Source organism: Centrocercus urophasianus, unplaced genomic scaffold, assembly GCF_019232065.1.
Source record: "Centrocercus urophasianus isolate 14NV4802_14NV808 unplaced genomic scaffold, USGS_Curo_1.0 seq_2, whole genome shotgun sequence".
NCBI lineage: Eukaryota > Metazoa > Chordata > Aves > Galliformes > Phasianidae > Centrocercus > Centrocercus urophasianus.
The window spans coordinates 16,633,435-16,660,351 of record NW_024884755.1 but is presented as its reverse complement, the minus strand read 5'-3'; the positions used below and the strand labels follow the sequence as shown (position 1 = coordinate 16,660,351).

Sequence of the window (26,917 nt, the reverse complement as noted above, 5' to 3'; positions counted from 1 at the left end):
GGGCTGGGAAGAGACACGGGAAAGCAGAAAGCAGCTCAGAGCCAGCCGGGCTGCAGGACCCAGATCTCTGTGCCCATCCTTAGTTGAAGCAATGGATGGATGAATCCTGTCCTCACCCTTCTTGCTGCAGATGAGCTAAGCGCTGCCCACAGTTTTTAGCAACCAAAACAGGATGTTTCCCTGCTGCCAGCTGGCCGCACAGGGTTATCAGGCCTGAATTAGCCCGCGGGCCGCCCAGCCCAGCCCTCCTACGAGCGCTCCCATCTGGGCATTGTCTTTTAATAGATGCATGGAAACAAACCCAGTGAGGCCACGTGACGGAGGCTAGACTGGGAACAAACTCTTAAAATAGGAATGGGGGAAAAAACAGCAGCATGCAGATGGGAACAGGCAGCAGTGCCGCTGGGAAGGAGCAGGCAGGGACAGCCCCTTGCCCTGGTGGTGAGCATAAGCCTCACCATCCCCTTCCATCACCCACCCCAGGCCACGACAGAGGGAACAGGTGCAGCCAAAAAGGGCAGTGGTGTCAGCCATCAAGGCACAGCCCTTCTGCACAGGCTGATGCAGGGCACGCAGAGCAAGGCACATCACCCATGCTCACCTCCAGCCCAGGTGTGAAATGCTGGAATGGATTCCATCCCCACGACTCAAGCACAAGATGCCAGGAGCCACTGAAGTGCCAGGCATCCTCATTCAGGATGCAATCTGGCAAATGGCAGCTGGAGAGGAATTCTCCCTGTCCCTGAGAGAGATGGCTGCCTTCTCCCCACCACATCCCATGTCACGCGTGGTGCTGGGAATGGGGACGGAACAGGTACCAGCACCTGGAGGAGCACCTGTCACCCCACACCAACCAGCAGCACTGGTGCCTGGTTCTGAAACCCCAAATCAGTGTGAGCCCAGCCCAGTTTATCCTCATTACCCAGCACTGTGCTTTGTGGATCAGCCAGAGAATTGGGCCCTCACAGGGGGATGGGATTCACGGAGCCAGAGGTGCTGCTTGTCCTCAGGGCTACTCATGCCTGTCACCAGCTAAGCTGTAGGCTTTGGATGTGATTAGGTAGTAAAAGCTAACACAGCAGTGCACCGTAGGAATAACTGGGGTCTGCACTGTTTGCAGCAGGTGACAGCAAAGTCAGGGGGCAGCACCCAACAGAGCTCAGCCCACCAGCCCAAACCCGGAGCAGACTACTCCATTCCATGCTGTCAGGAGGGGCCTCTTAGGCCCCCACAAAACAAATGGAGATTGTGGCAACCCTCTGGGCACCCACAGCACCAAACTTTAGCTGGGGGCCTCTGGGCTGTTTTCTCTTCATGCAGAGGGCTGTGGAATTTCACACCCCGTCACCAAGATTAGCAGCAAACCCCAAGATGACATTTGCTCAGAAGAAAAAAGAGAAGCCCTGAGCAAGCAGTTTCCCTTGGGGGGACAGTGTAGAAATAGTTGAGGAGCAAAGAATGAAACTTTTCTTTCCATCCTGACTGCAAGCAAGTTTGCCAGCATCCATCACCAAGCCCATGAAAATAAACACTGCTCTGCATATAAACAGAGTTAACATCAAACAGCATTCTCACGTGCAAAGGACCTGGGGAAGGCAGCTGACTGTGCAGGGTACACACAGCCATGCTTTGCCCCATACAGCAGTGCTACACTAAAATGTTGAATTGTTCAGAACAACCTACATTCAGATGAGCCCAGAATGAAGCAAAAACAAGTGATAACGTTTCCCATGCCGTGATTTGTAACAACTTCAGGCTGCCACAGCTGGAAGGTCTCCGGAGGTCCTTTCCTGGCACCAGCCAGGACTTAGCACACTCATCTTGCATGCTCAGAGCTCAGGACAACAAGAGCAGAAACTATTCACTACTCACAGGCGGAAAGCAATGGGGAATGTGAAGCACCCAGTCTCCAGGTTGAGCATCCCAACCAGTTCTTCTGTTCCAGGCTCTCCAGCACCACCTGAGAACTGCTGCAAAGAGCAGCTTTTGCTAGGACAGAGATCCATCTCATCTCTGAGATGGCGTTAATACCCAGATAGCAGGAACCAAGAGGAGAGCAACAGGGCACAAACTGCAGTCAGCGATGCGTCACCACTCCCCTACCCCAAACAAGCGCTGTACGAAGAATGGGATCACTTTTTAGGGCTAAAAAGCATTTCTCTCCTTCACTCCTCTCTTGTATGCGCCTGGTAGATAAAGAGGAGCAGAGGAGCTCCAAGCACAGAGCTCCTTACCATGCTCCTGCACCTGAAGCCTGCAGGACACACGGAGTCCCTTACTGTGCAGGCTGCAGGCTCATCACTACAGGCACGCTTTAGCCAGAATATCTGTATGGGCTGCTGGGCCACTGCCACACCGTAGAAATATAAATAGGCATTAAATTCAACTCCATGTTGACAGTGTGACACGTCCCTCAACAACCACAGCTCCAAAAAGGAGCAGCTCTGCGCCACTCCATTCCAGCAAGAAGGCAGGGACAGGCACTGTGCCAGGCAGGGTGGCTGCTGCCCAAGCATCTCATTTCCTTTGGAAGTAGCTGTTATTTCCCTATAGCTAGGCTTGCTTTGCTTCTCTTGCTCTCCCTGGACCTTCTGAAGCATTCTCCTGTGACCATCACTATGGATATGGTGCCTCCCAGTCTGGCCCAGGGCCATGCTGCAGGCAGAGGTACAGCACCCACCACTGAGCAGCCACTCAGTGAGAGCCCCATTGCCAGGACCAGGCTCCTTGCTCTGAGTGCCAGTCCTCCCCACACACCCTGATGCACCATTCCCATGCCTGCCAGCAGAGCAGTTGGGAGAAACTGCCTGGGCAATCACAAAAAACTGCCTGATATGCCTTAAGAAACAAATATCTAGGGAGACACCGGCCATCTGCACTCCAGCTGCATGGCCACTGTGCCCAACTCTGCTGTCTGCACCCAGCCTTGCCCCAAGTCTCCTGTGTGCTGCTTTGATGGGAGATCTGGAGGAGTTACCTTGTCCTTGAGCCACAAGGACACTGCTCGAGTGCCCCCAGGGGCTCAGTAACTGCCCAGTGATGGACTGGCAGGTGCTGCTCTTACCTTGATCTGCTCCCAAAGCAGTTTGTGGTGGCAGACTGATGTCTGCTCTCCGTGGCTGCAGCCATGCTGCCGGGGTCCCGTCCAGGCACCTGGGACCCTGGATGGGTGAAGAAGCGGGTAAAGAAAACAACTATAGCACCGATTAGTTCTACCTTCATTCTTTCCTGCCATAAAGGAAACCTAAAAGCACAACCGCTCTCTCCCCCTTATCCACCTCGACCCCATCCATCAGGAGTTCTGCTCCCTTCTGCAAGCCTGGGCTGTGGCTCTGCCCATCCCACTGGAACCCACAGCTCTAAGTATGACTGTGGGCTCTGTCAGCATCATCAGGGCCCCAGGTTTTAGGACCTGGATGACCCAGCAAGGCAGAGAAGGAACAGAGAGAATGCAAAGCAGTGCACTTCCCAGCACGGGCTCTGCTTACTCCCTAGGCAGCCTCGAGCACTCAGACATCTGTCCATGCCCCTGCACATGCTCCCTCCCCACGAAGAGCCCTTTTTTGAGTGGTTCACCAAATAGAGAATGTGTTTGTACAGCCCAACATGGGAAAGCTATGGAAGGGGCTGGACTGCTTGAACATTGAGAGGAGGCAGGCACGATGCCATCGACACTCCTGTTCCTGTGTCCCACCACACATCAGCTCCCACAGGAGCCTGGAGCAAGGCCAGGGCCTTACCTGGGGGAGCAGGTGGCTGTCGGCACTCAGATGTTTGCTCAGGGGTGCTGGGGGCCGTGCTGTCAGCCCCGCTCCTCTCCCCGCCGCTGCTCACCGCCTCGTGCACAGAGCTGCTGCATGCACGCGGAGCCGGGCGGCACTCACCCTCTGTCACAGCACTGCCATTCGGCAGGCTTCCCAGATCAACAGCCGGCCCATCCAGGAAAATCGTCAGCTCTCCACCGGAGACAACGCTGCCTTTGTTCTCCGTCTGCAGGTTCAGGGTCAGCTGCCTGTTCTCCACTGGGGGAGACGAGGAGACATAGAGAAAGAGACCACCGGTCATCACCTGGGACCTGACCACGATGAAGACATCACGTCCCAGTCCCCTGCAGGACCAAGCTCCCCATGACCCCAAAGGACCCCCAGTGTCAGCTGTCCTTCCAAGCACTGGCAGCGGCCCCACACCTACAGGCACCCCACAGTGCCCATGAAGGACTGTCAGTCTTACAGCCTGCTCCTAAGGAAGCCCCCCTTCCTCCCCTCACCATTCTCCAGCCGCTGGGGGCAAGGCCAGGCCCCTCTGTCCCCTCACATGGGGACATGGCTGTGACAACCCAGACCACAACAGCTCACAGACTCAGATCTGAGGCTGTAGAGAGAGACGGGGCTGGATTCATGTATGAGGCAGGAAGAGATCCATGCCAGCACAGCCATCAGATGCCTGCGGCACAGAGTAGATCAGCAACTACGTGCTGAGATGCCTGAAGTCCTGCTCTGCTGTGGAGGAGCAGGAGCATTCTTCAGACTTGGGTTACTCTTCTTCCCACCTAGAAAAGCAGCAAAAGAAAATCCTAGGACCATCACTCTATCCACATCCCCATGTATCTGTTCTACTGAGCCCAGAGCTGCCCCATGACATACAGAAATGCTCAGCCCCAGCACTGGGCCACCTCTGCACCACCTCAGGCCAGGAGGCAGCTGCCAGCTCCACTCCATATTGAGCCAGCCTGGCTCCCAGTGCTCAGCAAGACTTTCACCAGCTGCTGTCGCTTCACCCACAAGTAATCCACCTGGGGCACTGCCTGTCATGGCTGCAGCCACAGAGAAGGCAGCAGATGAGCCACAGGTACCATGCCTGAAGCAGGGGCTCCACAGCTGCAACAAGAAGCAGAGCCTGCCCCAAATCACTGACTGCTCCCTGTCCCAGGGTGGGCACATGCTGCACGCCCCGCTCTCCAGGGGCCGCCCAGACAGCAGTGAACCACATCCTCAGTGCCACTGGGGGAGCCACCAGCTCCCAGGCTGGTAGAGAACAGCACAGAGGCTGCCTGCACACCTTCCACGTTCCCCCCCGAAACAGAAGCACAATGGGACCATCAGTACCACAACTCACACAAGTGCGGCCGTGCCCCAATTGAGCCAGTAGGACCAAAACACCCAGCTCCGCCACACAGGGCCAGAAAAATTTGGCTGCCCCAGTGCGGGACGCCAGCCCAGACACTTCCTGACTCATTGCTCAAATAATATTTTTATTATACACGGATTGCTCATGACACAACGGCACCATTTTTAAGCAACCTGCTTCACCCTGTCTCGCCGTGAGGATGAGATGCAGTACCCACCCATGGGAGCAGGAAGAGAGCATGTTCCCCACAGACCCCTTGTCCTGTCCCCAGCTCAGGGCGAGGGCCTGGCAGGGGCTGCAGGAAGTATCTCCCACACTGCACCCGCAGCCCAGTCAGCACAATGTAGTGCTCAGGGCTGGAAACGCTCCCCAAGCCCAAGTCCCCAGAACCCATCAGCCACACACAGCCAGGAAGGGACACAAGCAGGCAGAGGAGGAGTCACTGCACTGCGGGGGCACTGGTCAGAGACAGGAACCCTCTCCACTGCCCTGCCTGGATGCAAGGCCTGGAGACAAGCGAGCGTGGAGCTGCCTGGAACCTGCTGTGAGCACCTGCTGTGCCGTGCTGGGTGTCTGACATCCAACCCCAAACCTGGTGCCTGGGACTTGTGGTGAACAGAGGGTTGCAAGACAGGTCATTCGTGAGCATCACAGATTCTAGTCCCAAGGAGGCAGATGCCCTCGGTGCCCAGGGCCCTCACCTCAGGGCATGGCATGGATGTCGGTCAGAGCTGATGCTGCTGCTCGTTTCCCACCTGCCATCACATAGGGCTCTTGGTTAAGCCCGGTCTCAGGCATCTGCATAAAGGTGTTATTCTCCAAATCTGCAAGGGGAACGGATCTCACGGATCCTTCTAAGAACGTGAGACAGAAGACCGAGAGCCAGCCTGCTACCGAGCACAGCCAGAAAGCAGAACAAATCCAGACCCTGTTTCTCCCTGCCTGCTCCGAGCCGTGCGGAAGTCACGCCCGCACACACCGGGGGTCTCCTGCGCCCCTCCTGCGAGCGCCCCGCAGCCGCAGCCGCACAGACCCTCATTGTGCAGCGCCCGGCCCGGGGGGACAGCAGCACGGGAGCAAAGACGAGGTGTCTCCGAGTAGAGGATGTGAACACGAACCTCCCAGCCGGCCGCCTTCTCCCCCTCTCCACCCCCTTCAGCTTTTTTAAAGAAAATAAACACCAGCAGAACCTTCCATTCACTGTCCCCGTCCAGCACGCGGGACGCACAAAGGGACATTGCTGCTGCACCAACAGAGGGTCCCCTGAACGGCCAAGCACAAAGGCTGCCTGTGTCCTACCGGCTGCCAGAATGTCAGAGGGATTATTATTATTTTGGGAGGGGGTCGGGGGTGATTTGGTCCTGAATGAGGTCTCAGTTCAGCTACTTCCAGTGCCCTGCGTGCGGCATCAGAGCTGCCATTTAGTGGCGGCGAGCTGGAATTCCCTCCCAGCCCATTAAGCGGATTTACAGTTCCACCCTGGTAGCAGCAAGCACAACTCCGGGCTGAGCCCGAGCCCCCCGGCAGCCCGGGAGCCGCCTGAGCTGCACAAGCACTGAGGAAAGGAGACCCGCTGCCTCTCACCTCACAGGGACGGCTCCTTTCTCCCACAGGCAGACAAAAAAGTTTGCTCACCTCTCACCTCCTACAGCCCTCTTCGCACCATTCCTCTGCATGCGAATCCCAGTTTTCCCTCAAACAGTTCCACATGACCAAAGCTGCACCCTCCACCACCTGAAAAAAGCCCCACACAGAGCCACTGACACAAAGATAAGCAGCTCCTCCAGGCTGACCCAACAGCCACTGCCACGCACTCTACTCAGCAATCTATGTGCCCCCAGTTAGTGTAGGGCAGCAACACCACCATCCCAAGGCACACGCAGGGTCCCTGCGGCCGTGGTCCTCTGGGAGGAACCTGAGGGGAACAGGACATTCTCCAGCTATCCCACAGAGCAGGGAAGAAGCAGAGTTTAGGAGAAGTGATCATCTTTAGTCCTATAGGAAAACCAGTCTTCCCAGGCAGTGGAAGATTAGTCCTTGCTGCTGACACAGCCTCAGATGCCCAAGAATCACTGACAACTGTGCCCACTCCACTGCCACACAGCACAACCAGGAGGACCTCAGACCTCTTTTCCCCTCCTTTTCTCTGACCAGGACCACCGCCCCAGCAGAAGCAGTGCATTAAGCATTCACTGCAGCCCATCTGACTGCCTGCTTTCACCACTCCTTGGTGAAAGAGCCTTTGCTTTCTGGCCACGCAGAATTCCTGTGGCAGCATATTCAAGCAGTGGGGTCAGCTGCAGCTTTCCAGAGGTTGGGGGTTTGGCCAGAGGTGCAGAAGAATGGAAAGAAAGGGCTCTGCAGGATCTGTCAAGTCCTGGCATATGGTGCCACTTGAGAAACAGGAGCCTGTTGATGTAACTTGCAACCCGAGCAGTAAGCAATAAAAGCAAGCACTTTCATCCATGAGCTGCAGCCCAGCTTACTGGTGTCCCTCCAAAGCCTGCACAGACATTCACCACTCGGCTGCCAGGGACCAGCAAACAGCAGCACCAAGATCAGCTTCCACCCACACCGCGTCGGGGGCCGCCCAGGGACACTGCTCCAGCCACACCAAGGAGCTGCTGGCACCTGGGAACAGCGTTACTGCTGGGGGGCCCAAGGCAGGGCTGTGCCACCGAGCACAGGAGGCTGTGCCTTGTTTTCTGTCCTTAATCCCAGCCGAAGACAGGAGCATGCTCTCCCCTGAGCCCCAGCACCGGCCACATCCTGGTGGAACAGCCTGGGTCCAGCTCCTCGTAGGCTCTCCCCATCACCCAGCCTCACTGCAGAGCTCTTTTTCCAGGCTGCAGGCCTCAGAGCTGAGGCTGTTCCACCTGGAGTGACGCGTGCTTGGCAGAAGGTTCGACAGCGAGAACAGAGGGAGCCACGGCTGCTCCTGGCAGTACGAGCCCTGCAGACACTGCCACGAACGTCACTGGAGATGAGAACACCACCCCTGCTGGAAAACACCCATCTGCCCAAAAGCTGAGCCACGAGAACAATCCTTCCACACCAAGTAAAGCTACAGGAATACAAACAAAAGATTGCAATTATGCTCACACAGCGGTAACTTACAGAAAACCTCACTAAAACCATAGCGAAAAAAACCCAAAACTAACAACAACAAAAAAAGGTCAGACAGCAGCAAGCTGCCAGCCAAGAGCTGCCCTGGGGAGGACACGTCCCTGCTCAGCACCTCCCAGGAGCAAAGAATGAGCTTGGGGGCTTCCAAGAAGCAGACAGCACTCAATACAGTGTCTCTCTCAGCAGGGGGACTTAGGCTGGATTAAGGCATCCCTTGTCCAGCTCAGGAGGGTTTAATCCCAGCTTACTTGTGCGACCTGGCCAACTCCCTGGTCACCACAATGCTACACTCTGGAAGCAGCTTCATCTCCTCAGCAGGCAAGGCAGGAGCCAGCAGCCAGGCCACAGAGCACACCAGGACCAGGACAGGGTCCCTGCGATGCAGCCTTCCCTCCAGAGGAGCAGCAGCAGCCTGAGGCCCACACAGAGCTGGAGCAGAGCCATGAAGGCTGAGCAACAAGGAGCAGGGCCCAGACTTGGTGAGACAGGCAGCATGCAGGAGTGTCCACCCTGTGGCAGCACCTCCCCAGCAAAGCAGCACTCTGCAGCTTTAAGAGTCCTCCCTCCTGGCCCACGGTGTCAAGGAAAAATCTGACACATTTTTTCTGCCACACATTAACGAATGAACTAGAACAGCCAGTTGCCTTTTCCATTCAATTTCCACACAGCCCCCTGGGACACCCACTAATGAAAGGGCTGATTGTGCCCTGCCACAGGAGCGGGCAGGTAGGGTGGGAGCAGTGGCACAACTCTGGGAGAAAGTAGGAGGGAGCACCACGGGGCTGAGCCCCCAGCACAGGCAGATCCAGCAGCCCAGCCCTGTGCCTCCAGGCACCAGCCAGGTCCTCACGGGCTTTACAGCACGACTGCAGCAAACGAGCTCCCCATGTGTGCCCAGCAAGGATGCAGCGATGCCAAGGCTCCAGGGGCACGGGGCAAGCCTGCCCCAAGGAGCACTGTGGGGACACTGCTGGGACTTTGTCACCCGCAGTAGCAGTGCCAAGGAACAGCCCCATGTAGGCCCGGCAGAGGCCAAGCACACCCCATTCCCCGCTGGGCAGAGGCCCCTCTCTCCCCCCCTCCCCATACCAGCTCTGTGTTCTGTGAGAAGCAGAGCTTTGCTTGGAAAAGACAGAGTAAGCCTTTTCCAGCCCCGCGCAGCAGCTTCCATGGCTGAGCCTTGAATGGGTGTCTTTATGCAGAAGCTGCTGCCACAGCCGCACTCCAGTGACCACAAATGGCAGCAAATAGCAGCAAATAGCTGAGGGTTTGTGTTTCCACACAGCTCTGGCACCCCGGCTAACGCAAATCTGGCTGCTGTCACCCAGCACACAACAGTGCCTTGTTCCCTGCTGGGGCCACTCCTGTGGTGTGGGGAGACCCCGGCCCTCAGCAGGGACACAGACTCCGCACAGAGGCCAAGGGACCCACAGCAGCTCTGGCCAGGCCATACAGACAGACATACATTTCCCACCACTCTTGAGCAGGTTCCATAGGCTGATGGAGGCGGTGCCCAGCAGCTCGTTCCTCAACGTATGGCAGCTCCACACCTTCAGGTCCAGGTGACTCTGAGCCGTGACATTCCTAGAGAGAGAACAGGAGAGGGGCCATCACCATGGCCTCGTCCCTTCTCTCTGCTCGGGAGCAGGTAGTGCCAGGCCTGCCAAGCCAAGGAGCAGAAGGGATGAGGGAAAGCTGCAGGGTGACAGGAGACCGTATCCCCTTCCTGGTGACACTCACAGCATCCTCAGCAGGGGCAAAGCCCTCTGACATCCAAACAGCCCTAGCTGATGGAGCTGCATGAATCCCCCCTAAGGGCAAGGTGTGGGGGCAGGGGACAGCCCCAGCCCACAGCACAGGGTTAGAGGGACTTACAAGATGAGGATCTCATTCCACAGCAGCTCAGAGCTCCCCATCTGCTTTCCCGTCTTCTTGGTCTCGCTGGGCAGCCCATCACCCGCCACCTCCACGTAGCAGTTCATCCGTGACTGTCGGCTGTGGGCCTTGGGCTTCACGGACACCACTGAGTGGAACAGGCAGGGGTCAAGCAGCAGCCCCACAGCCACAGCCCCTGCCCCAGCCCGAGGACACTGCCTCACATGTGCACACCCATCTCTGCCACTGATGCTCTGGGGAGGGGACAGCATTGGGCCAAGACGACCCTGGTCACGCTTCATCCACTCCCATTTCACCCCACAGACACCTACCATCTCTGCTCAGCTGCTCCCAGCCCCAGGAGCCTGATGAGAAAACCCATGCTCTATGACAAGCCAGGGACACAGGGGATCTGCAGGAGCCAAGGGAAGGAGGCAGTTGGCTGGGGAGAACTGCTACGCTCTAGATAGCTGTGCCTGGACCAGAGGGCTGCAGACAGTGCTGGGACACAGCTCCCGGCATCTGGAGCCATCTCGTGGCCACTGCAGCACAAACACCGCTGTGACAGCGCTATGGAGCCACATCCCAGCGGAGGAGGCAGAGCCCCCCACAGGCAGCGCTCTGCTTCCAGAGGTCTCCAGCACGAAGGCCTGGTAAAGACTGCATGCACCACGGAGCCTGGAACACGGCCCCTTCCCACCAAGGTACCCCAAGGCCTCCTACCTCGGTGCATCCACAGCTCAGCTCCCAGCCCTGCACAGGACTCACCTTTCACAGAGAGCTGGGACTTCTCGCAGGGTGGCCCTGCCCTGGCCCTGCTGGAGCTCGCAGAGGCCATGTCATCACCCCTGGCCTGGAAGGGAGAGAGAGATGGGGACTCAGCACCAAGGCTGAGCTGGGGCCCAAAAATATACTGTGTCCAGCACTCCACACAGCACAAAGAGCACGCAGCCACTTGGGGCAGCAGCCTGCAGGCAGTCTCGTGAGCAACTCCACCTCACCCCGACCCCAAGGCCGCTGCTGTTCCTGGCCACAGGGACAGAGCAGCCTCCAGCACAACCGAGCACTAAAGCCTGCAGGTGAGGGCAAGGCATGGCACATAGCATCCCTTGAAAAGGATGAGACAGCAGCATCATGAGCTGGGTCTGCTCACAGCACAGCGAAGCTGCATGTCCCTCAAGGATAGCTCACCGGGCTGCTGGGCACCAAAATACCATGGAAAAGATCGGTCCCCTCTATTCCAAGACACTGCAGAGCTGCAGCTCAGTGGGCAGGGGAACCGCAGCCGCTCCAACCGCAGGGCCGGACCCCAGCACAGCCTGCACCTTCCCAGGCACTCACCACTTCCTCACTCTGGGGCACTGCATCACTGACAGCGACCACAGCACTTCCCTCTCCCCTCTCTTCTCCAGGAGGAGAGGCTGAGGGAGCTGGGATTGTTCAGTCCGGAGAAGAGGAGGCTGAGGGGAGAACTCATTGCACTCTACAACTTCCTGAAGGGAGGTTGTGGTGAAGAGGGATTTGGGTTCTTCTCCCAGGCAATGAGCAGGACACGGGGTAATGGCTGCAAGTTGTATCAGAGGAGGCTTAGATTGGACAGAAGGAAGAACTACTTCTCTCAGAGAGTCAGGCACTGCAATGGCTGCCCAGGGCGGTGGTGGAGCTGCCATCCCTGGCAGTGTTCAAGAGGCGTCTGGATGACATGCTGTGCGATATGGTTTAGTGCTTGTGGTGGCAATGGTGCTGAGGAGATGGCTGGACTCGATGATTCCAACCTTGTGATTCTATGATTCTATGGCAGAGGCAGCAGTTTTTCTACTGAAATGCCTGACTCTGAAGGAAAATCCCAGGGTCAGGGATCATGCAGGAGCACGAGGTGCTCAGTCTGGCCCCAGCAGTCAGCTATGGTATCATGCTGCTCTCACGGGGCCCTGTCTCAACCTCTGCTAGCTCCTTTTTAACCCCTCCCACAACACAGGCTCCCCACACCCCTCCTGGTACCAGCCTGGCATAAGGCTGAGCCTAGCAGCCTAACACAGCCTTGCTGGGAACTTACTGCTGGGCTACACGAGACCAGGTGGGGGCCTGGCAAGATGCCCTCCATCCTCCCTGGCAGCTGGGAGCCAGCTTACAGACTGAGGTCATATCCAAGACAGAATGCCTTGCTATTACAAGCTATTCCAACTCCAGTGGGAATTCCAACTCCAATTCAACAGATCACCCTCCAGGATATTGCTGGTTGACCCCCCCAGTTCCACATCACCACTCACTTCATTAGAAACATCAGCAAGTGCCACAGAACGCAGCCAGCCCGCAACCAAGCCCTGTGCAGGACGGAGCAGTGAGTTCTTCCCCAGGGCACTTCCTGTGCCACCGGCAGCGACCCACACCCCAGAACTGCCGTGCCGGGACCTGGGGATCCCCGATCCTTCCTCAACTTCAGGCACCGTTTCAGACCTCTGCAGCCATCCCACACAGACACAGCCCCAGGCTTTGCTGGGGAAGCTGACCCGGCAGGGATTCATAGTTCGCTGCACTCATTTCAAACCCTCACCACACGCAGCCCTCGCGCTCTCCCGCCACGACCTACAAAGCCGCAGCGCCAGTCAGCCGAGCGCAGTCACCGAGCGTCCCGCACTGCGGAGCGCCAGCACCGCCCGACACGGGACGGCGGGAACACGGCCGCGTTAGCGCGGCTCCTCGCTGGTGGCGGCTACGAACCCTGCCCCCTTCTGCCCGCTTTCTCATCCTCTGATTCTCACTTCACCTCACGGCACAGTAGCGTAGGGGCACCCCAGGCCCTCTGCTTCCCCCGCGCCCCGGTAGAGCTGCAACGCTGCGCTCAGTCCGAGGCGGGAGGGGTCGGGATCCTCACAAAACGCGCACGGTCTCTGGGTGCCGAACCAGCGCCCGGAGCCCCTCGCCCCGCGGTGCCGCCGAGGGCAGAAGCAGTTCCCGGACTCCGGGTTGAGCCCCGGCGCCGCCTCCTCAGCCAACGCTGCCGCCGCCGCCGCAGCTCCCACAGGCCCGCCGCTTCTTCCCACCCAGGCCTCGGCCCCCTACCCGGCCAGCCCCACAGCCGGTGCCCCGGGTCGCCCCGACGGGCTTCCCCTCTGGAGGCCAGCAGCCGCCGCCGGTAAAGCTGAGCGGAACGGCTCCCCACGCTCAGCGACCGCCAGAAACGACCGCCAGACCCCGCCGCTTCGCGCCGCCCAGCCCTCACCCGCCTCACCGGCAGCCGCTGCGTTCCCGCTTCCGGCTACGGTGCCGCCGTCACGTGACCCCGCGCGCACCTGACCGCACTGCCCGGAAGTGCTCCAGCAGCGCCGCTCCCGTCGGGCTCCGCGCGGCGCTACGGGGTGCGGGGAGGGACACAACTGGCATGGCGCGGGTACCGCATGTCGTAGCCGACGCCGGCGCGTTTCTGAGCGGCGCCGCGCTGCAGGTACGGACCGAGGGCTCCGGGATGGGGGGAGGCTCCGGGCCGGGCTGAGCTGACCCGCGGCCCACCCGCAGGACGTGGCGCAGAGCGTGTACACCGTACCCGAAGTGCTGGCCGAGATCCGGGACCGGCGGGCGCGGCGCCGCCTGGCCGCGTTGCCCTACGAGCTTCATCTCCGTCGCCCGCGGGCCGACTTCGTGCGGACGGGTGAGTGCGCGTGGAGGCGGCGGGGCCGCGTGCGGCTGTGGGGATAACGGGCTCCTCTCCCCCGTGCCCGCAGTCACCGAATTCGCCAAGCGCACCGGGGACTTCCCCAGCCTGTCGGCCGCCGACCTGCAGGTGTTGGCGCTCACCTGCCAGCTGCAGGCCGAGACCGCGGGGCCGGGCAGCGTCCGTCTGCAGCCCCCGGAGAAGGTAAGGAGTGGGCTGGGGAGTGGGGATGGGCTGCGGGCACTGCTGAGCCTGGCGCTGCCCACAGGTGCGGCTCAGCTCCAGCCCGCGGCACCCCGAGGCCACGCTGCACCTCGCCGGCTTCCACCTGCCTGCCAAGGTATGGGGTGTGACGGGGACAAAGAGGGGGTGTGGGGGGTGAGAGGAATGGGGATGTGGAGCCTTGGGCTGCTGTGTGTCCTCCAGCACAAGCGCCTGCGGAAGGGCCAGCAGCAGCAGCACAGCCCCAACAGCAGCACAGAGCTGCCCGACAACGCCGAGTTTGGCTCCTTCCTCTTCTGGAGGCCGCCCCTGCCCAGCATCGAGGATGAGCTCCAGGAGATGTTGGTGAGGCTGCTGTGCTTACTGCCCTGCATCCCGGCTCCTTGGTGTACACAGCACCAACTGCCCATCTCTGCAGAAAACACACAGCATCTCCAGCAGCTCAGTGGCCACCGATGAGTGCCAGAGCTCGGAGGATGGGGATGGTGCCGAGGAGGAAGAGGATGAGGAGAGTGATGATGACAGTGAGGGCTGGATAACACCAAGCAACCTCAAGCAGGTCCAGCAGGACACGGGGCACTGTGACACTGTGCCTGCCGACGTGCAGGTTGGCTGTGTCACCACAGACTTCTCCATGCAGGTGAGTGCTGCCTCATGGCACTGGCTCCAGCCCCCAGCTCGGTTGATCCCACACACGTACCATACAAAAGTCACTCTGCGGTGCCTTCTTTTGTGTTCAAAGCTGCCAGTTCTCCTCACAGCAGAGGCCTGCTGGCTTTGCTGCCTTTGGCCTCTTGCTGCCCAGGCAGGCAAACCTGGGTAGAGCCGCTGGGCTCATGGCATCTTGCTTTCTCCCCCTCATGGCAGAATGTGCTGCTGCAGATGGGCCTCCACGTGCTGGCAGTGAATGGCATGCTGATCCGCCAGGCCCGGAGCCACATCCTGCGCTGCCATGGCTGCTTCAGGTGCAGACACAGCACCACCAGGGCAAGGGGCAGTCTCTGGGGATGGGCAGTAATCCCACTCCTGGGCTGGGCCTCTGCTCTGCAGCCCAGGGAGTAGTAAACCTCCTCCATCTCTGTCTACCACAGGACAACTTCAGACATGACCAAGGTCTTCTGCCCTCACTGCGGTAACAAGACATTGAAGAAAGTTGCAGTGAGCGTCAGTGAGGATGGGAGCCTCCACATGCACTTCTCCCGCAACCCCAAGGTGCTGAACCCACGGGGACTCAGGGTGAGTTGCTGCATGGGCTGGGCTAGGTAGAGCTGTGGTTGCCTTCTGGGTGTTCACTTACTGCAGGGACTCTCAAGCTTCTTTTGCTGAGTTCTCTATAAACCAGCAGTCACTGTGAAGGTCCTCTAACCAGGAGTTACCCCAGAGGTTTAACAGTCTGTTCTTTGGGCAGTATCCGCTGCCAGCGCCACAGGGAGGGAAGCATGCCAACAACCCGCACCTGGTGGAGGACCAGCCCTTCCCACAGCAGCGGCTATCCCGCAAGGCCAGGCAGAAGACCAACGTCTTCGACCCCGACTACATTGCAGGGGTCTCTCCCTTTGCAGAAAACGATATCTACAGTCGCGCAGCCAACCTGCAAATCCGGGACATGGCACTGGGCGCTGGTAGGAGGCGCCTGAACCCCAACGCTGTGACAAAGAAATTTGTGAAGAGAAGATGAAGGGCAGTTCAGGGCCTTTGGCAGTGCAGTTGTGAGGGAAAGGTGGGCTGCCTGGGCACTGCATGGCACCTAGTGACAGCAGGAGGGTGAGATGCCTGCAGCGCCAGCACCCAGCCTTTCCTTCTGGGCTTCTTCAGGTGTCAGCGGGGCAGGCAGCAGCAGGGGCAAGGCTCTGGGTGTGTGATGTACTGACCCTGACTGCCTGCCAGACCCAGCACACATGGAAGGTGCTGGCTACACTGCTAGTGGGGTATAGGCATTCCTGTTTATTTCCAAGGACGCCATGTTGAATGACAGCGTAGCGAATAAACATGAAATGCTACACCACCATGACTCAGTCTTTTTTCCACTGAAGGGAAAGCAGGGCTGTTGGGCTGCTGCCCACCAGCAGCACCCTGGGACGATTTCTATCAGGGCACTCCCTGACAAGCAGATATGAACTGCAGATTTTACAGCCAACCTTTCTTGGGCTGTGTGCCCATCTGCACCTGCACAGCAACCCAAACCACCCCACCTGCAGTGCACAGCTGCTCCTGCAGCTACACGCTGCTGGATGTGAGGCAGGGTACCTGCCCATAGGGGGAAGGGGAGGTCAGGGGTCTGGGTGCACGACCCTGTGCAGATGACAGCCCTTGGTTCTCCCTAGAGCAGACCCATGACATAACACGGGGGGCTGGTGGCTCCCAGGGGGATGAAAACAGCACGGGGGGGAGGGGGGGGGGGGGCGGGGCTCCCGAGGGCAGCGGGTGATGTCCCAGGCAATGGGTGCTGGCAGGGACACGGCTGGAGACGCGCAACGGGCCTGGAATCTCGCCTGCGAGCAGCGGGGCGGCACGAGTGAGTCTCGGTACCGCACGCCCCGCCTCTCGGCCGGCCCCCCGGGCCTCAGCAAGCCCTGCCCGAGCGAAGTTCAGCCAGCGTTTGTACTGGCCGCGAGCGGTGTTCCGGCCTCGCTCCAGTTCCGCTCCTGGGAGCCGAACCGCCCCGGCAATGGCAGGTAGGTCAGCACTGGTACCGGTACAGGCGAATCTTGCCCGGGGCCAGTGAGCGGCACCAGGGCCTCGATGCTACTGGCTCCAACTCTGCTTCCCTCTCTGCAGCACCGATCTGCAGCAGGCAATAACTGCACCACTAACTGCTGCCTTCGTGGGTTCACGTGGCCGTGGAGTTGCAGCTCCCGGCACGGATTGCCTGGGGCAGCGGCGGGGTGCTGCTGGGGATTGGCTGGGGGACAACTGTAAGGGGGTCCGTGCAGCATCCACGGGGCTCCGCAGGGCAGTGTGGACTCCCAGGTTCAGCCACGTGGGTCCGTCGGCCCCGTTGCTGAGCACCATCCTCCCCACAGGCCGCAAGGCGCTCATCGTGCTGGCGCACCCCGAGAAAACCTCTTTCAATCACGCCATGGCAGCAGCAGCCAGCAGCGCGCTGCGGGACAAGGGCTGGGAAGTCACCATCTCAGACCTCTACGCCATCGGGTTCAATGCCGTGCTCTCACGGCGTGACATCACCGGTACGAGTGCAGCCATCGTCCCCACCAGCCCCCAGCTTGTTCCTCCCTGAGCCCCCACCCTCCCTGCAGGGCCCCCCAAGAACCCCGAGCACTTTGTCTACGAGATGGAGATGGGGCATGCATGGAAGGAGGGACGCCTCAGCAGTGACATCGTCACCGAGCAGAAGAAGATTGAAGCGGCCGACCTGGTCATCTTCCAGGCAAGACTGCGGTGCAGTCTTCATTGCAAGGGCTGAGGGGGAATTTGTGGGGGGTGGCTGGTTTTGGAGGGGCTGTTTCAGGGGGGAAAAGAGCAGCAGCGCTCGCTGCCTGACCCACCCGTGCCCGCAGTTCCCGCTGCAGTGGTTTGGGATGCCAGCCATCCTCAAGGGCTGGTTCGACCGCGTTTTCGTCGACGGCTTCGCCTATTCCTTGGCCAGCATGTACGACCAGGGGCCCTTCCAGGTAGGCCTTGGGGCTGTGGGGGAACACGTGCTGGCCCTGCAGCCCCTGCCTTTCCCCTTCCCGTCCTCAGAAGAAAAAAGCCATGCTGTCACTCACCACCGGCGGGATGGGCTCCATGTACAGCCCCAGCGGCATCAACGGCGACATGAACGTGCTGCTGTGGCCCATGCAGGTAGTACGGTCAGGGCTGGGGACAGCGTGGTACCAGGGCACCGTGCTGACAGCTCTTCCCACCCTGGCCGCAGCGGGGGACTCTGCACTTCTGCGGCTTCCAGGTTCTGGCGCCCCAGATTTTCTACAGCGTGCGCTACGCGAGTCCTGAGGCGCGGGCACAGATGCTGAGTGCATGGAAGAGCCGCCTGGCAGCCGTGGAGCAGGAGAAGCCCCTCAGCTTCGTCCCCAATAGCTGCTTTGAGATGAGCCTGGCCGGCGGCTTCGTTCTGAAGCGCGAGGTGCTGGCGCAGCAGGAGGGGCAGCAGCACGGCCTGTCGGTGGGGCAGCACCTGGGCAAGGCCGTGCCCCTCAACGAGCAGCTCCAGGCCCAGAAGTAGCAGCCAGGCCCTGCGCCTGCACTGAGACCCAGGCCTGGCCTCACAGCACCGTGGCAAGGGCAGTCCCCACACCTGCATGCACTTGTTTTTCTGTGTTCTCTTTCTTGACATTTTTCTGTACAATTTTATTCAAAATCAAGGCTTCGGGGCTCAAGGGAAGGGCCCGGGGTTGAGGCCTGCGTGAATGCAACAATAAATTGAGGTCCAGAACCTGGAGGTGGTGTGCTCTTCTCTGCCCCCATCAGGCAGTGCAGACTCAGGCCCAGCTCTGCTGTGCAGCTGGGGGGCTGCCCCCTGCCCACCCCTGGAGCTGGGCAGGAACCCTGGGGACCACTGACACCGGGCGGCCCCACTGCAGCCAAGGCCACAGCCTCAGGGACTGACACAGCCCTGATTTCCAGGTCCCTGATCTCCAGGTCCTGTCATGTCCTGGGAAGCCTCAGCACCCCATCCCTCACCTCCTGCACATGCATCCACAGAATGAGCCATGTAGTGGGGCAGTATTTGAGCTGAGGAGTCTGGATTGAAATTCAAAGAAAGGGGGCTGAGGGCCCCTCCGAGGCAGCAGCTGTTACTGTAAAGAAGCACGGTGCTGGCTAAGCCATGTGGGGCAAGGGGTGGGAGGCCTGAGCTGGGGGGCTCCATCCATAGCAGCGGGCATCGGATTATCAGCGTGGGCAGCGAACACTGCATGGGACTGAGCCCAGAGGGAGAGTGAGGCTGTGCCAGGCTGCGGGAAGGATCTCCTCTGCTCCCTTTTCTCACCCACTCAGAAGCTGAAGGACCATGATGGTGACGCAGCTCTCTGGAGGCGGGCTCTGGGACGCTGAGGACGTAGCAAGGAGCTCAGACTTGGATGCATCATTGAAAAGAAATGCTAACAGGAAACTGAACACCCACACAGCAATGCACACCAACACACGCCCCTTCCTCCCACAGCAAGCAAACCGGTGCCACGTTTCCTCCTGTGCTATAACAAGGTTCAAGGCTCTGATGTCTGCTCCAGTATCGTACAGCAGTGCATTCTGTCAGAACTCAGGGTACGTTTAACGTTTTTGTTTCTTACCTATGTTGTAGTTTTTCCCATCCTGGAGATGCACAAAGCCCATACTGCCACGCACCGCAGCGCTCTCTGCACAAGCTGTCTTCTGCCAAGTTGTATCCCTGTTATTTTTCCAGCTTGCGCATCCATCTGAAAATTCCAAGAAGGAACTACCTCAGATCACGCACTGTTTCCCACAAAGCATCATCTTGATCAAGCTGACCCCTCAGAACGCAGCCACATTTACCAAGGCATACTTCCAGTTACATTAATTGATTGTATTCACTCGTCTATTCATTCTATCTCTTTGCATCCAGCTGAGCACAAGGCAGATCCCAGGCCTCGGCCTTGCTGCCAGCTCTGCCTGAGCTGAGCGGGGTGAAGCCACTGCCGGCCCCACAGGAGAGCCCAGGGATGGGACAGGAGAGCCCAGGGATGGGACCATGGGAGACCGCAGAGGGAATCCCCACCTCAGGCAAATCATGAATTACGTCCTTGAAATCTCTGTAACTCAAAGCTGGTGTTTGGGCAGTAAGCAACATTGGACCTAAGACCACATAATAACAAAGAAACATTGCAATTGTTCCCCCCCCCTGCAGAGTGTGTGCATGACACGCTGCCTCTTCCTATGCAACAGCATAAGGCATGCACCAAGGGCACAAACCCATGCACTCATGCACTTTTGTCTTTCCAGACAGCCTTTTTTTTCCCCAGCAGGGAGGTGTCCTTGAAAAGAACCACAACAGGACTTTACACTGCAAAATGAAAACTTTCATTGTTTTATTCTTGACTGCAGCTGTTTACAGAAATATAGTTGCGAGTATACAAATGTCCCAATAGAAGCAAAATATTTTTATTTTTTAATATTCAACATGTTATCACAGGATAGCTAAAAACATAGATGCAAATGAAATATCCCCCTCATAGAACAAACCGAAAGCACTGGCGATCAGTGCTTTGAAAATCCCATCTACGAAAGCCATATACACAGAAATGCACAGGGAATATCTGGTGCTACTTTCACACTGCAGGACAAGGGAAAAGGCAGCTCAGCGGTTGACCAGTGCACTGCAGGAAAACATGGCAGAAAAGGCGGCGCGCCACAAGACAGACGCGGGTGTTAGCAGAGGTAGAATGCTCTGATCTGAATGACTGCGGAGCTTACTCATCATCAATGAGCTCCAGTAAAAATGCACAGTTGTCTCATTTCAAACAGCGTTCAAAATTAAAAGGCTTCAGCAATGCTGTGGGCTTTTATGCGGGACACTGGAATTTGCCTCCAGTTCTATGATTCCTGGGGGGAGGCAGTGCCTGGGGGCTGCAGGGCACAGCAATGCTGCCTGGCAGCCTGGGCCAGGGGCACGGGGCAGATCCTCACCAGCTTACAGGGGGCAGCTTTGCAGACTAAGGGAAGATAAGGCAATTTTCATCGTCTGAACACAGGAGCCTTTCCTCACCTGAATTACAACTAACACACACAAAGCCTTCAGTGGGCTAGGTGCTGAAATTTTGGAGGCTAAACTGAACACTTGCAAAGAATTTCGGTGAGTATCCCTCAAGAGGCAGTGAAATCCTCTTGTTCCTCACCTCGTCCCAGCACATTGATATGTTATGAGCAATTTCATCAATTGTGATAGCAAAAGCTACAGATCTCCATCTCCAGAAGCAGTGGAAATCATCTCAGAGAAAAGAAACGAGGACGCTACCTTCAGTTTAGCAGAGATGCTTTGACAACACCTGCACCAGGACAACAATATCTACAGATCAGCTTCATGCCAAACTGAAGTGGGGTCGATCAGATTTGGCCTGAGGAGTCATGGTGGACAAAGCACACGCTGCTGAGCTTACAATCTGGGTTTCCTTTTAGGGAGCTCAACTCCTCAGACAACCTGCAGGAAACTGGTGTGGGTCGGGACAGCGTTTCCCATAGGGCGGAACTGGGGAGAGCTTTCACAAGGCTCCTATGAGACAGTGCTCCAGATAGCAACTACTTCAAAAATAAAAACAAGTTGAGAGATGCTCCCCTTGCATGCAAGCATCGGGGCAAAGAGAAGAGGAATGCCTACAGACTAAGCCTCAGCATCATCACCCAACTGCAGCCCACGCTGAGCAGCCGCCAACATCCCTTGCTAGGCAAAGATTCGTAAGCCCACGGTAAGAGCACTGCTGGTGTCAGCTCAGCTGAGCACAGCACCACTGCTCCGTGCCTGCAGGAGCTGCTCGGAGGCGCAGGCAGGAAGCAGTGCTGCTCTAGGAGAGCACGCAGAGGACACGTGGGTGAGGGCTGACCCGGCACTGCTGTCGGTTCACACCGCATTTGCAACTATTAATAAAAATATACAAAAATACAAAACTGTATAGCTGATTTCAACAGCCACTTTAACCCCACGGACATGAGTGACCTTCAGAAGCAGAGACGGCTTCTGAAGCAACGCTACCAACAGTGCCACACGTACAGTACTGAAAGGTGTCCTGCAGCTACCAAGGAGCTGCTGCAAAACCTCAGGAAATACGAAAAAATGGATATAATTCAAGGTAATAAAAATGTAAATACAGCAGTAGTCTACACGTGTCTACTGACTATTTATAATAGATATACGACTCCTCTATATACATATATACAATCCTCAATATACAGGCATTGCCTATTTACACACCTACACTGACTGTACGAAAGGAAAGGCCTCTCCTCTCCTGTGTAACCCCTCAGCTGGCTGCTGCCACACACAGCCAGCAGAATCCACCCGAATGGGAAGATGAAGCACTCTCAATCTATCCCAAAAGACAACTCCAAATTAGAGAGACAGCCCCCGAAACAAATGAACACCTTCCACCTCCAACTCACGGTTGAGCGCATGCAAAGCAGTTCCTTCTCCTCCCTCTCGCTTCCATCGCTCAGGTAGGCCTGCAATCCTTAGCACTGCTCTCCTGTAATAACTCTGAAAAAATAAACCAACATCATACGGAGACGTGAGACTGAAAAACAGGCAGGAAAGTCCTCACCAACTCTTAGTGAACGCGCGCTGCACGCCTGCACACGCGTTGGGCAGGAGCTGTGCTTAGCTTTAGTCCGATAAAAGCTTCTGATTTTGATTTGAAATAAGCCAAAATCCCACTCAACCTGCGATTTCAAATTTCCTTCAAGTCAAACACAAGTTTCCTACTTGTTTGGTATTCTTTCTGAAGACTCTGGACATGAACGAAGAACTGTTCAGATGAGTTTAATTCTAGAAACTACACCATAAATTCTACCAATCTTTCCTTCTGATCCCATTACCTGAACCAGGGCAAAACCCGTCAGTGCAGCTGCCAGGTGCTCAATGTTTCCAGATTAAAGAAAGCCTGCTCAATTTACAGAAGTTTATTGATGTTTCATTCTATCTTAAAACTGAATTACTCTCCATGATTTAAAAAAGTAATACACATATATATGTACACACACATAATGGAACAGCTGGTGATTAAACCTCTACTTGGAAGCAGTAAGGTTGGAATTGTTTCTTGAGCTATTTTGATGTTAAATACCAAAGCACTGGGCTTCATAAACTGCTGGAAGAGTAAGCAGCAAAGGAGCAATTTTAATTAAAAAAAGGTGGAGTTGCTGATGGAGCACAAAGCACCAATAACTTCCTGCCAGGAGATGTTAGCTCATTACTTTGTGTATTATGCTATTCATACAACGTTTCGTTTGCTGTTTCTTTTTACTTGTCAAACAAGGTACAGGCAGACATGAACCCAAGGCTGGTGGTTAGCAGATACACCTCTGTAGCTTTTTATCTGTGCCAATAAATCTCTGTTCCTTAAACCATCAGGTACATAGGCACTGGGCAGACAGCAGAGCATCTACAACTGGAGGAACAGCCCACGTTTAGGACGGAGGCTCAGATGGCTTCAGGGAGAGCTCAAGCAGCAAACAAGCACAGAAAACCCATCAGAGAAACAGCTCTGTTTTTTCACTTTCCACCTAGTAACATTTCTTGCATTTAACTGCTGCCTTGTGTGTGATAGTGGGTTGTTGTTGTTTTTTTTTTTTTACAATAATGCTAGGAACTTCAAATGTTCAGATTAAATGTCTCAGTATCTCCCAACTTTCTGCAGCAAAAAGGATTGGATGTGATTCCACTTCTCAGCTCCATGCCAGCCAGCGTCCACCCGCCCTCAGTCCAACAGGCACACCAGCATCAACGTGCAGAGGAGTGAACAAAGAGGTTAAAAACACAGAATAAGCTCCAATTATCAGCATCAACTGGTTGTCACGAATGTTCAGGACTCTGATAGCAAACCGATGCAGCTCACGCTGCTCTTGTCTCTTTCTGCCATGAAATCCTGCAGGCTGCCCTTACGCTCGTTGTTGGCTTATCAAAGCCCTCGTTACAGCTGCTTGCAAGCAGCATTTCCAGCACTAATCAACCACTGAGCAATCTTTTCCTTCATAAGACAAATAGCTTTTGTAACCAAATCACGTGTCCAAAGTGTTGTACATTTAAACATTGACCTAAAATGAAACGAGATAAATTTCAACACAATAAATGAAAGGTGTTATCCAAAAGTGAAAAATGTGATAGCACAGCCCTTTTTTTTTTTTTTCCTCTTTTTCTTTTTTCTTTTTAAATAAGCCACCTAACATATGCACACCGTTCAAACACACCCTTCCCTGGAGCTGTAGCAGTCTTGGTATAAAGTTCTCTTTTGGACACCCAACTTCTGAATTGGAAAATTGGTCCCTGGTGACTTGGCACTGACCAACAACACTTCAGCAAAAGGACACACCTTCAGAACAACGGAACAAACTGAAGCAGCATACAGGTGAACGTGTCATTCCTATTACTTCTTCTGTGTATGAAGGCCCCAGATGACACCCGACAGTTTGTCCTGGGACTGGGATCCTGCAAAGCCACCAGCTCATCTGTAGGTAACTGGCTATCGACTATCACAGCCATCTGGAAGCTGTTTCGGTCCACAATTCTCAGTCTTCTACGCATCCTCAACTAGCATTTAGTCCTGCGAGGTTGCTATTTTCGTGTCATGAACCATAACAGGGTTTTATTAATATTTGCTCTTAGCAGAAAAATATATATATATAAATCACAGGAAGAAAAAGTATGGTTCAGGGTTACAAAGCAGCTCTGGGCAGTACGAAGCAGGGAATTCTTTTTATCGTGATTAAAATTTTAAACATTTTAGCATAATCATAAATTAAAAGTTAAAACATAGAGGCACTAATAATAAAATATTAAATAGACAATGACAGAGGATAAAAGCTGAATGGCTCATTCTGAACGGAACCCCGTCCTCCGCTCTACGCCTAACTGCTACGGGGCTCTGCACTAGATGGAACTGCTGAGCGGCAGACAGCACCGCGCGGCGAAGCTCCTCACAGCCAGCTGGAACAAACCACTGCCTGATGGAATGGCGAGAGATGAACAAGTTATTGATGCTGCAAAAAGTACTTAAATACTCAATAAAGACATAACAAACCCCACCCCACCCACTGTTATCAGACGCCACGTTGTGGTAGAACATCAGACAAACTCACAAATTTACCACAAAAATGTGTGGCAAAAAGAATATTTTATATATATGTATATATATAAATTTTTATATTTATGCCAATGTACTCACTCAGTACAAATAGCAAAATAGTATACCATTTCCTAAATACAAAATATAGCTTTCCAAAAAAATGAAACACACATTAGATATAAACCATCCAAAACTTGAACGATTGAAAACTGTATTCAAAATTAAATGACCCAGAGCAGGTCTCTTTCTGAAAAGTTCCCTTCATATCGGCAAGAAGCCTTACTACTGAAAACGTAATTCAATGCCTCTCAATGAGAGAGAGAAAGAGAGACAGAAAGAGAAAATGAACGCTGTGACAGACCGACAAACAGGAAGAACCATTAAAACAAAAACTCTACACGGCTCAACTAAGCACACGAGTTAGGGAAGAAACACAGTAAACAGACGAGAGTAACTTAAAAACCATTTACAGACTATCCTTTGTTATTTAAAATAACAAAAATGAAATATGACATGATATCAACTACACTATACCGAGGCATAATAGCCATACATGACAGCTGTTGGGCTCTAACTGCATTAACAGCTTTCTACGTGCAGAAGGAGGAGAAACAAATATCCGAATGAGGCTGAAGTGAGATCTCACAAAACCTACTGGACAGTTGGAGCACCCAAAAGTTCACATGCCTCACAACACACCTGCATGGTTTGGAGTGGGTTGGCTTTACATTCTGTAACGAGTCGATGTCTGACAATCTAGAAGCTGTGCCTAGGGGACTGTCAGGAGGAAAATAACACTTCAAATTTGCAACGAGCTACAAAATGCAGCAGCTCAGGATAAACTGAAATTTTCAAGAATGTGTAAAAATGATTTAATTTCCCCCCATTTGGAGTAAAGTCAAACAGAAGATTTACAACAGCAACAGCTGGAAAGCAAGTGGTGAAGGGGGATTCCCACATTTGAAGGGATGCAGAAAAATTGCTCCCTCTTTCCTTAATCTTTATTTCTCAGAGCCTGTTTGACCAAGCATTTTAACAGCACAAGAGTTGGTGCCATGGACTCCTAAAAGCTGCTTCTGATCTTGAAAGGGAGCAGGATATTTCTAACACTTCCAAAAACATAATACGAAACTGAGGAAGAGAGAAGGGAAAGCATAAAGAAGAACAAAAAGGAAAAAACGAGTTTGAGAATGAGAAATGCAGCTTCAACTCGTTCTGACCCATCCAGTCAGCATGGGAGACCAAAAGGAGTTGTTTCGTCAGCCAGGCAGAATGTGCTTTTCAAGTTGAAGGTGTTTAAGAGGTTAAGATTTTTAGAGCATAATTTAACTGAAAGCTCCCCTCTGTTTCTTCAGTTAGAGCCACCAACCCCTTGCTCTGCGTACAGCTACATGTAAGAGACACGGACAACCGTTAACCACGTTCTTAGATGGGAAGCACGCACCTCTGTCAGGCCAACTACAGCAGCAAGCAATTCTCTGCTCATTTGTTATGTGTGTCAATATTTTCATTGCCCCTACTGCAGTTAATAAATCAGAGTATTAGCTCTCCCACTTAACTGTAGAACACCCAGTCCCTTCACTTACTGACAGCTACGAGTCACGATTTAGGTCACGGGTATTTGATGTTTCTGCTTCACTAGCTTTTCCAAAGAGTCAAAAGAGGGGATGTGAAGAAGGAAGAAAAGGGGAAAAAAATAAAGTAAACACGGTAGTACGTATTACCTTCTAACAACAATAATAACTGACCAGATATGCTTTAAATTCAGAGAGCATGCCACTCTCGGCGGGCAGTAGGAGTCAGGTAACAGCACAGTCCTACGCCCCCGTAGAACAAAGCATAGCTTTTCAGCATTATTGGCACTACGAATCTTGAATCTCAAATAGTACAGTCATAGCCTTAGGTGCTAGACACTGCAACTGGCCACATGTGTGCTCTTAGAAAAGAGGGCCACTTTTTGACAGAAGCAATCAGTTCCACGCTGCCTAATCCAGAGTCACAAGGTCTGAGAGGATCCAGGAAGTCATCGCCTCTTTCTTCTCAGAATTTCTGCAGAAAAAATAAGCAAGCAAAAAAAAGTTAGACCTAACAGAAATCATCTTCCTACTTTTCACAGTTCCTTCCTCTCATCTTGAAAACGGCCTTTACAAGCAGACATCAAACTATG

At 55.0% G+C, this 26,917-nt stretch overlaps 4 protein-coding genes across 10 annotated transcripts in view; 2 read left to right on the top strand and 2 right to left on the bottom strand.

The window, feature by feature from the left end:
* Positions 1-13,397, bottom strand: part of WWP2 (WW domain containing E3 ubiquitin protein ligase 2) — a 32,200-nt gene extending 18,803 nt beyond the window's left edge. The window contains exons 1-6 of one of the 3 annotated variants that reach the window (XM_042821264.1): positions 13,361-13,397; positions 10,897-10,981; positions 10,129-10,276; positions 9,719-9,837; positions 3,741-4,022; positions 3,065-3,161 (exon numbers count right to left, since the gene is read on the bottom strand). In XM_042821264.1, the coding sequence (XP_042677198.1) occupies positions 3,065-3,161; positions 3,741-4,022; positions 9,719-9,837; positions 10,129-10,276; positions 10,897-10,966 (716 nt within the window). In that variant the 5' untranslated portion in view covers positions 10,967-10,981; positions 13,361-13,397. Of the gene's footprint in view, positions 1-3,064; positions 3,162-3,740; positions 4,023-9,718; positions 9,838-10,128; positions 10,277-10,896; positions 10,982-13,351 lie in introns of all 3 variants that reach the window. The other 2 variants (XM_042821267.1, XM_042821266.1) reach the window with 2 other exon arrangements.
* Positions 13,398-13,484: 87 nt separating this feature from the next.
* NOB1 (NIN1 (RPN12) binding protein 1 homolog) lies at positions 13,485-16,007 on the top strand. The gene is made up of 9 exons (XM_042821510.1): positions 13,485-13,573; positions 13,645-13,777; positions 13,851-13,984; positions 14,049-14,120; positions 14,207-14,347; positions 14,421-14,642; positions 14,870-14,967; positions 15,094-15,238; positions 15,411-16,007. The coding sequence occupies exons 1-9, from the start codon at positions 13,511-13,513 to the stop codon at positions 15,678-15,680; spliced, it is 1,278 nt and encodes a 425-aa protein (XP_042677444.1). The 5' UTR covers positions 13,485-13,510; the 3' UTR covers positions 15,681-16,007.
* A 559-nt stretch (positions 16,008-16,566) lies between these two features.
* Positions 16,567-18,399, top strand: NQO1 (NAD(P)H quinone dehydrogenase 1). Its single transcript, XM_042821536.1, has 6 exons — positions 16,567-16,677; positions 17,026-17,190; positions 17,260-17,390; positions 17,521-17,634; positions 17,705-17,806; positions 17,880-18,399. Exons 1-6 carry the CDS (start codon positions 16,671-16,673, stop codon positions 18,183-18,185), a joined length of 825 nt encoding a protein of 274 aa, XP_042677470.1. The 5' UTR covers positions 16,567-16,670; the 3' UTR covers positions 18,186-18,399.
* A 1,591-nt stretch (positions 18,400-19,990) lies between these two features.
* The window catches only part of NFAT5 (nuclear factor of activated T cells 5), a 42,861-nt gene continuing 35,934 nt past the window's right edge, over positions 19,991-26,917 (bottom strand). For all 5 annotated transcript variants that reach the window (XM_042821292.1, XM_042821293.1, XM_042821294.1 and 2 more), the window contains one exon: positions 19,991-26,799. The gene's annotated coding sequence lies outside the window, so the exon portion shown is untranslated. The remainder of the gene's footprint in view (positions 26,800-26,917) is intronic.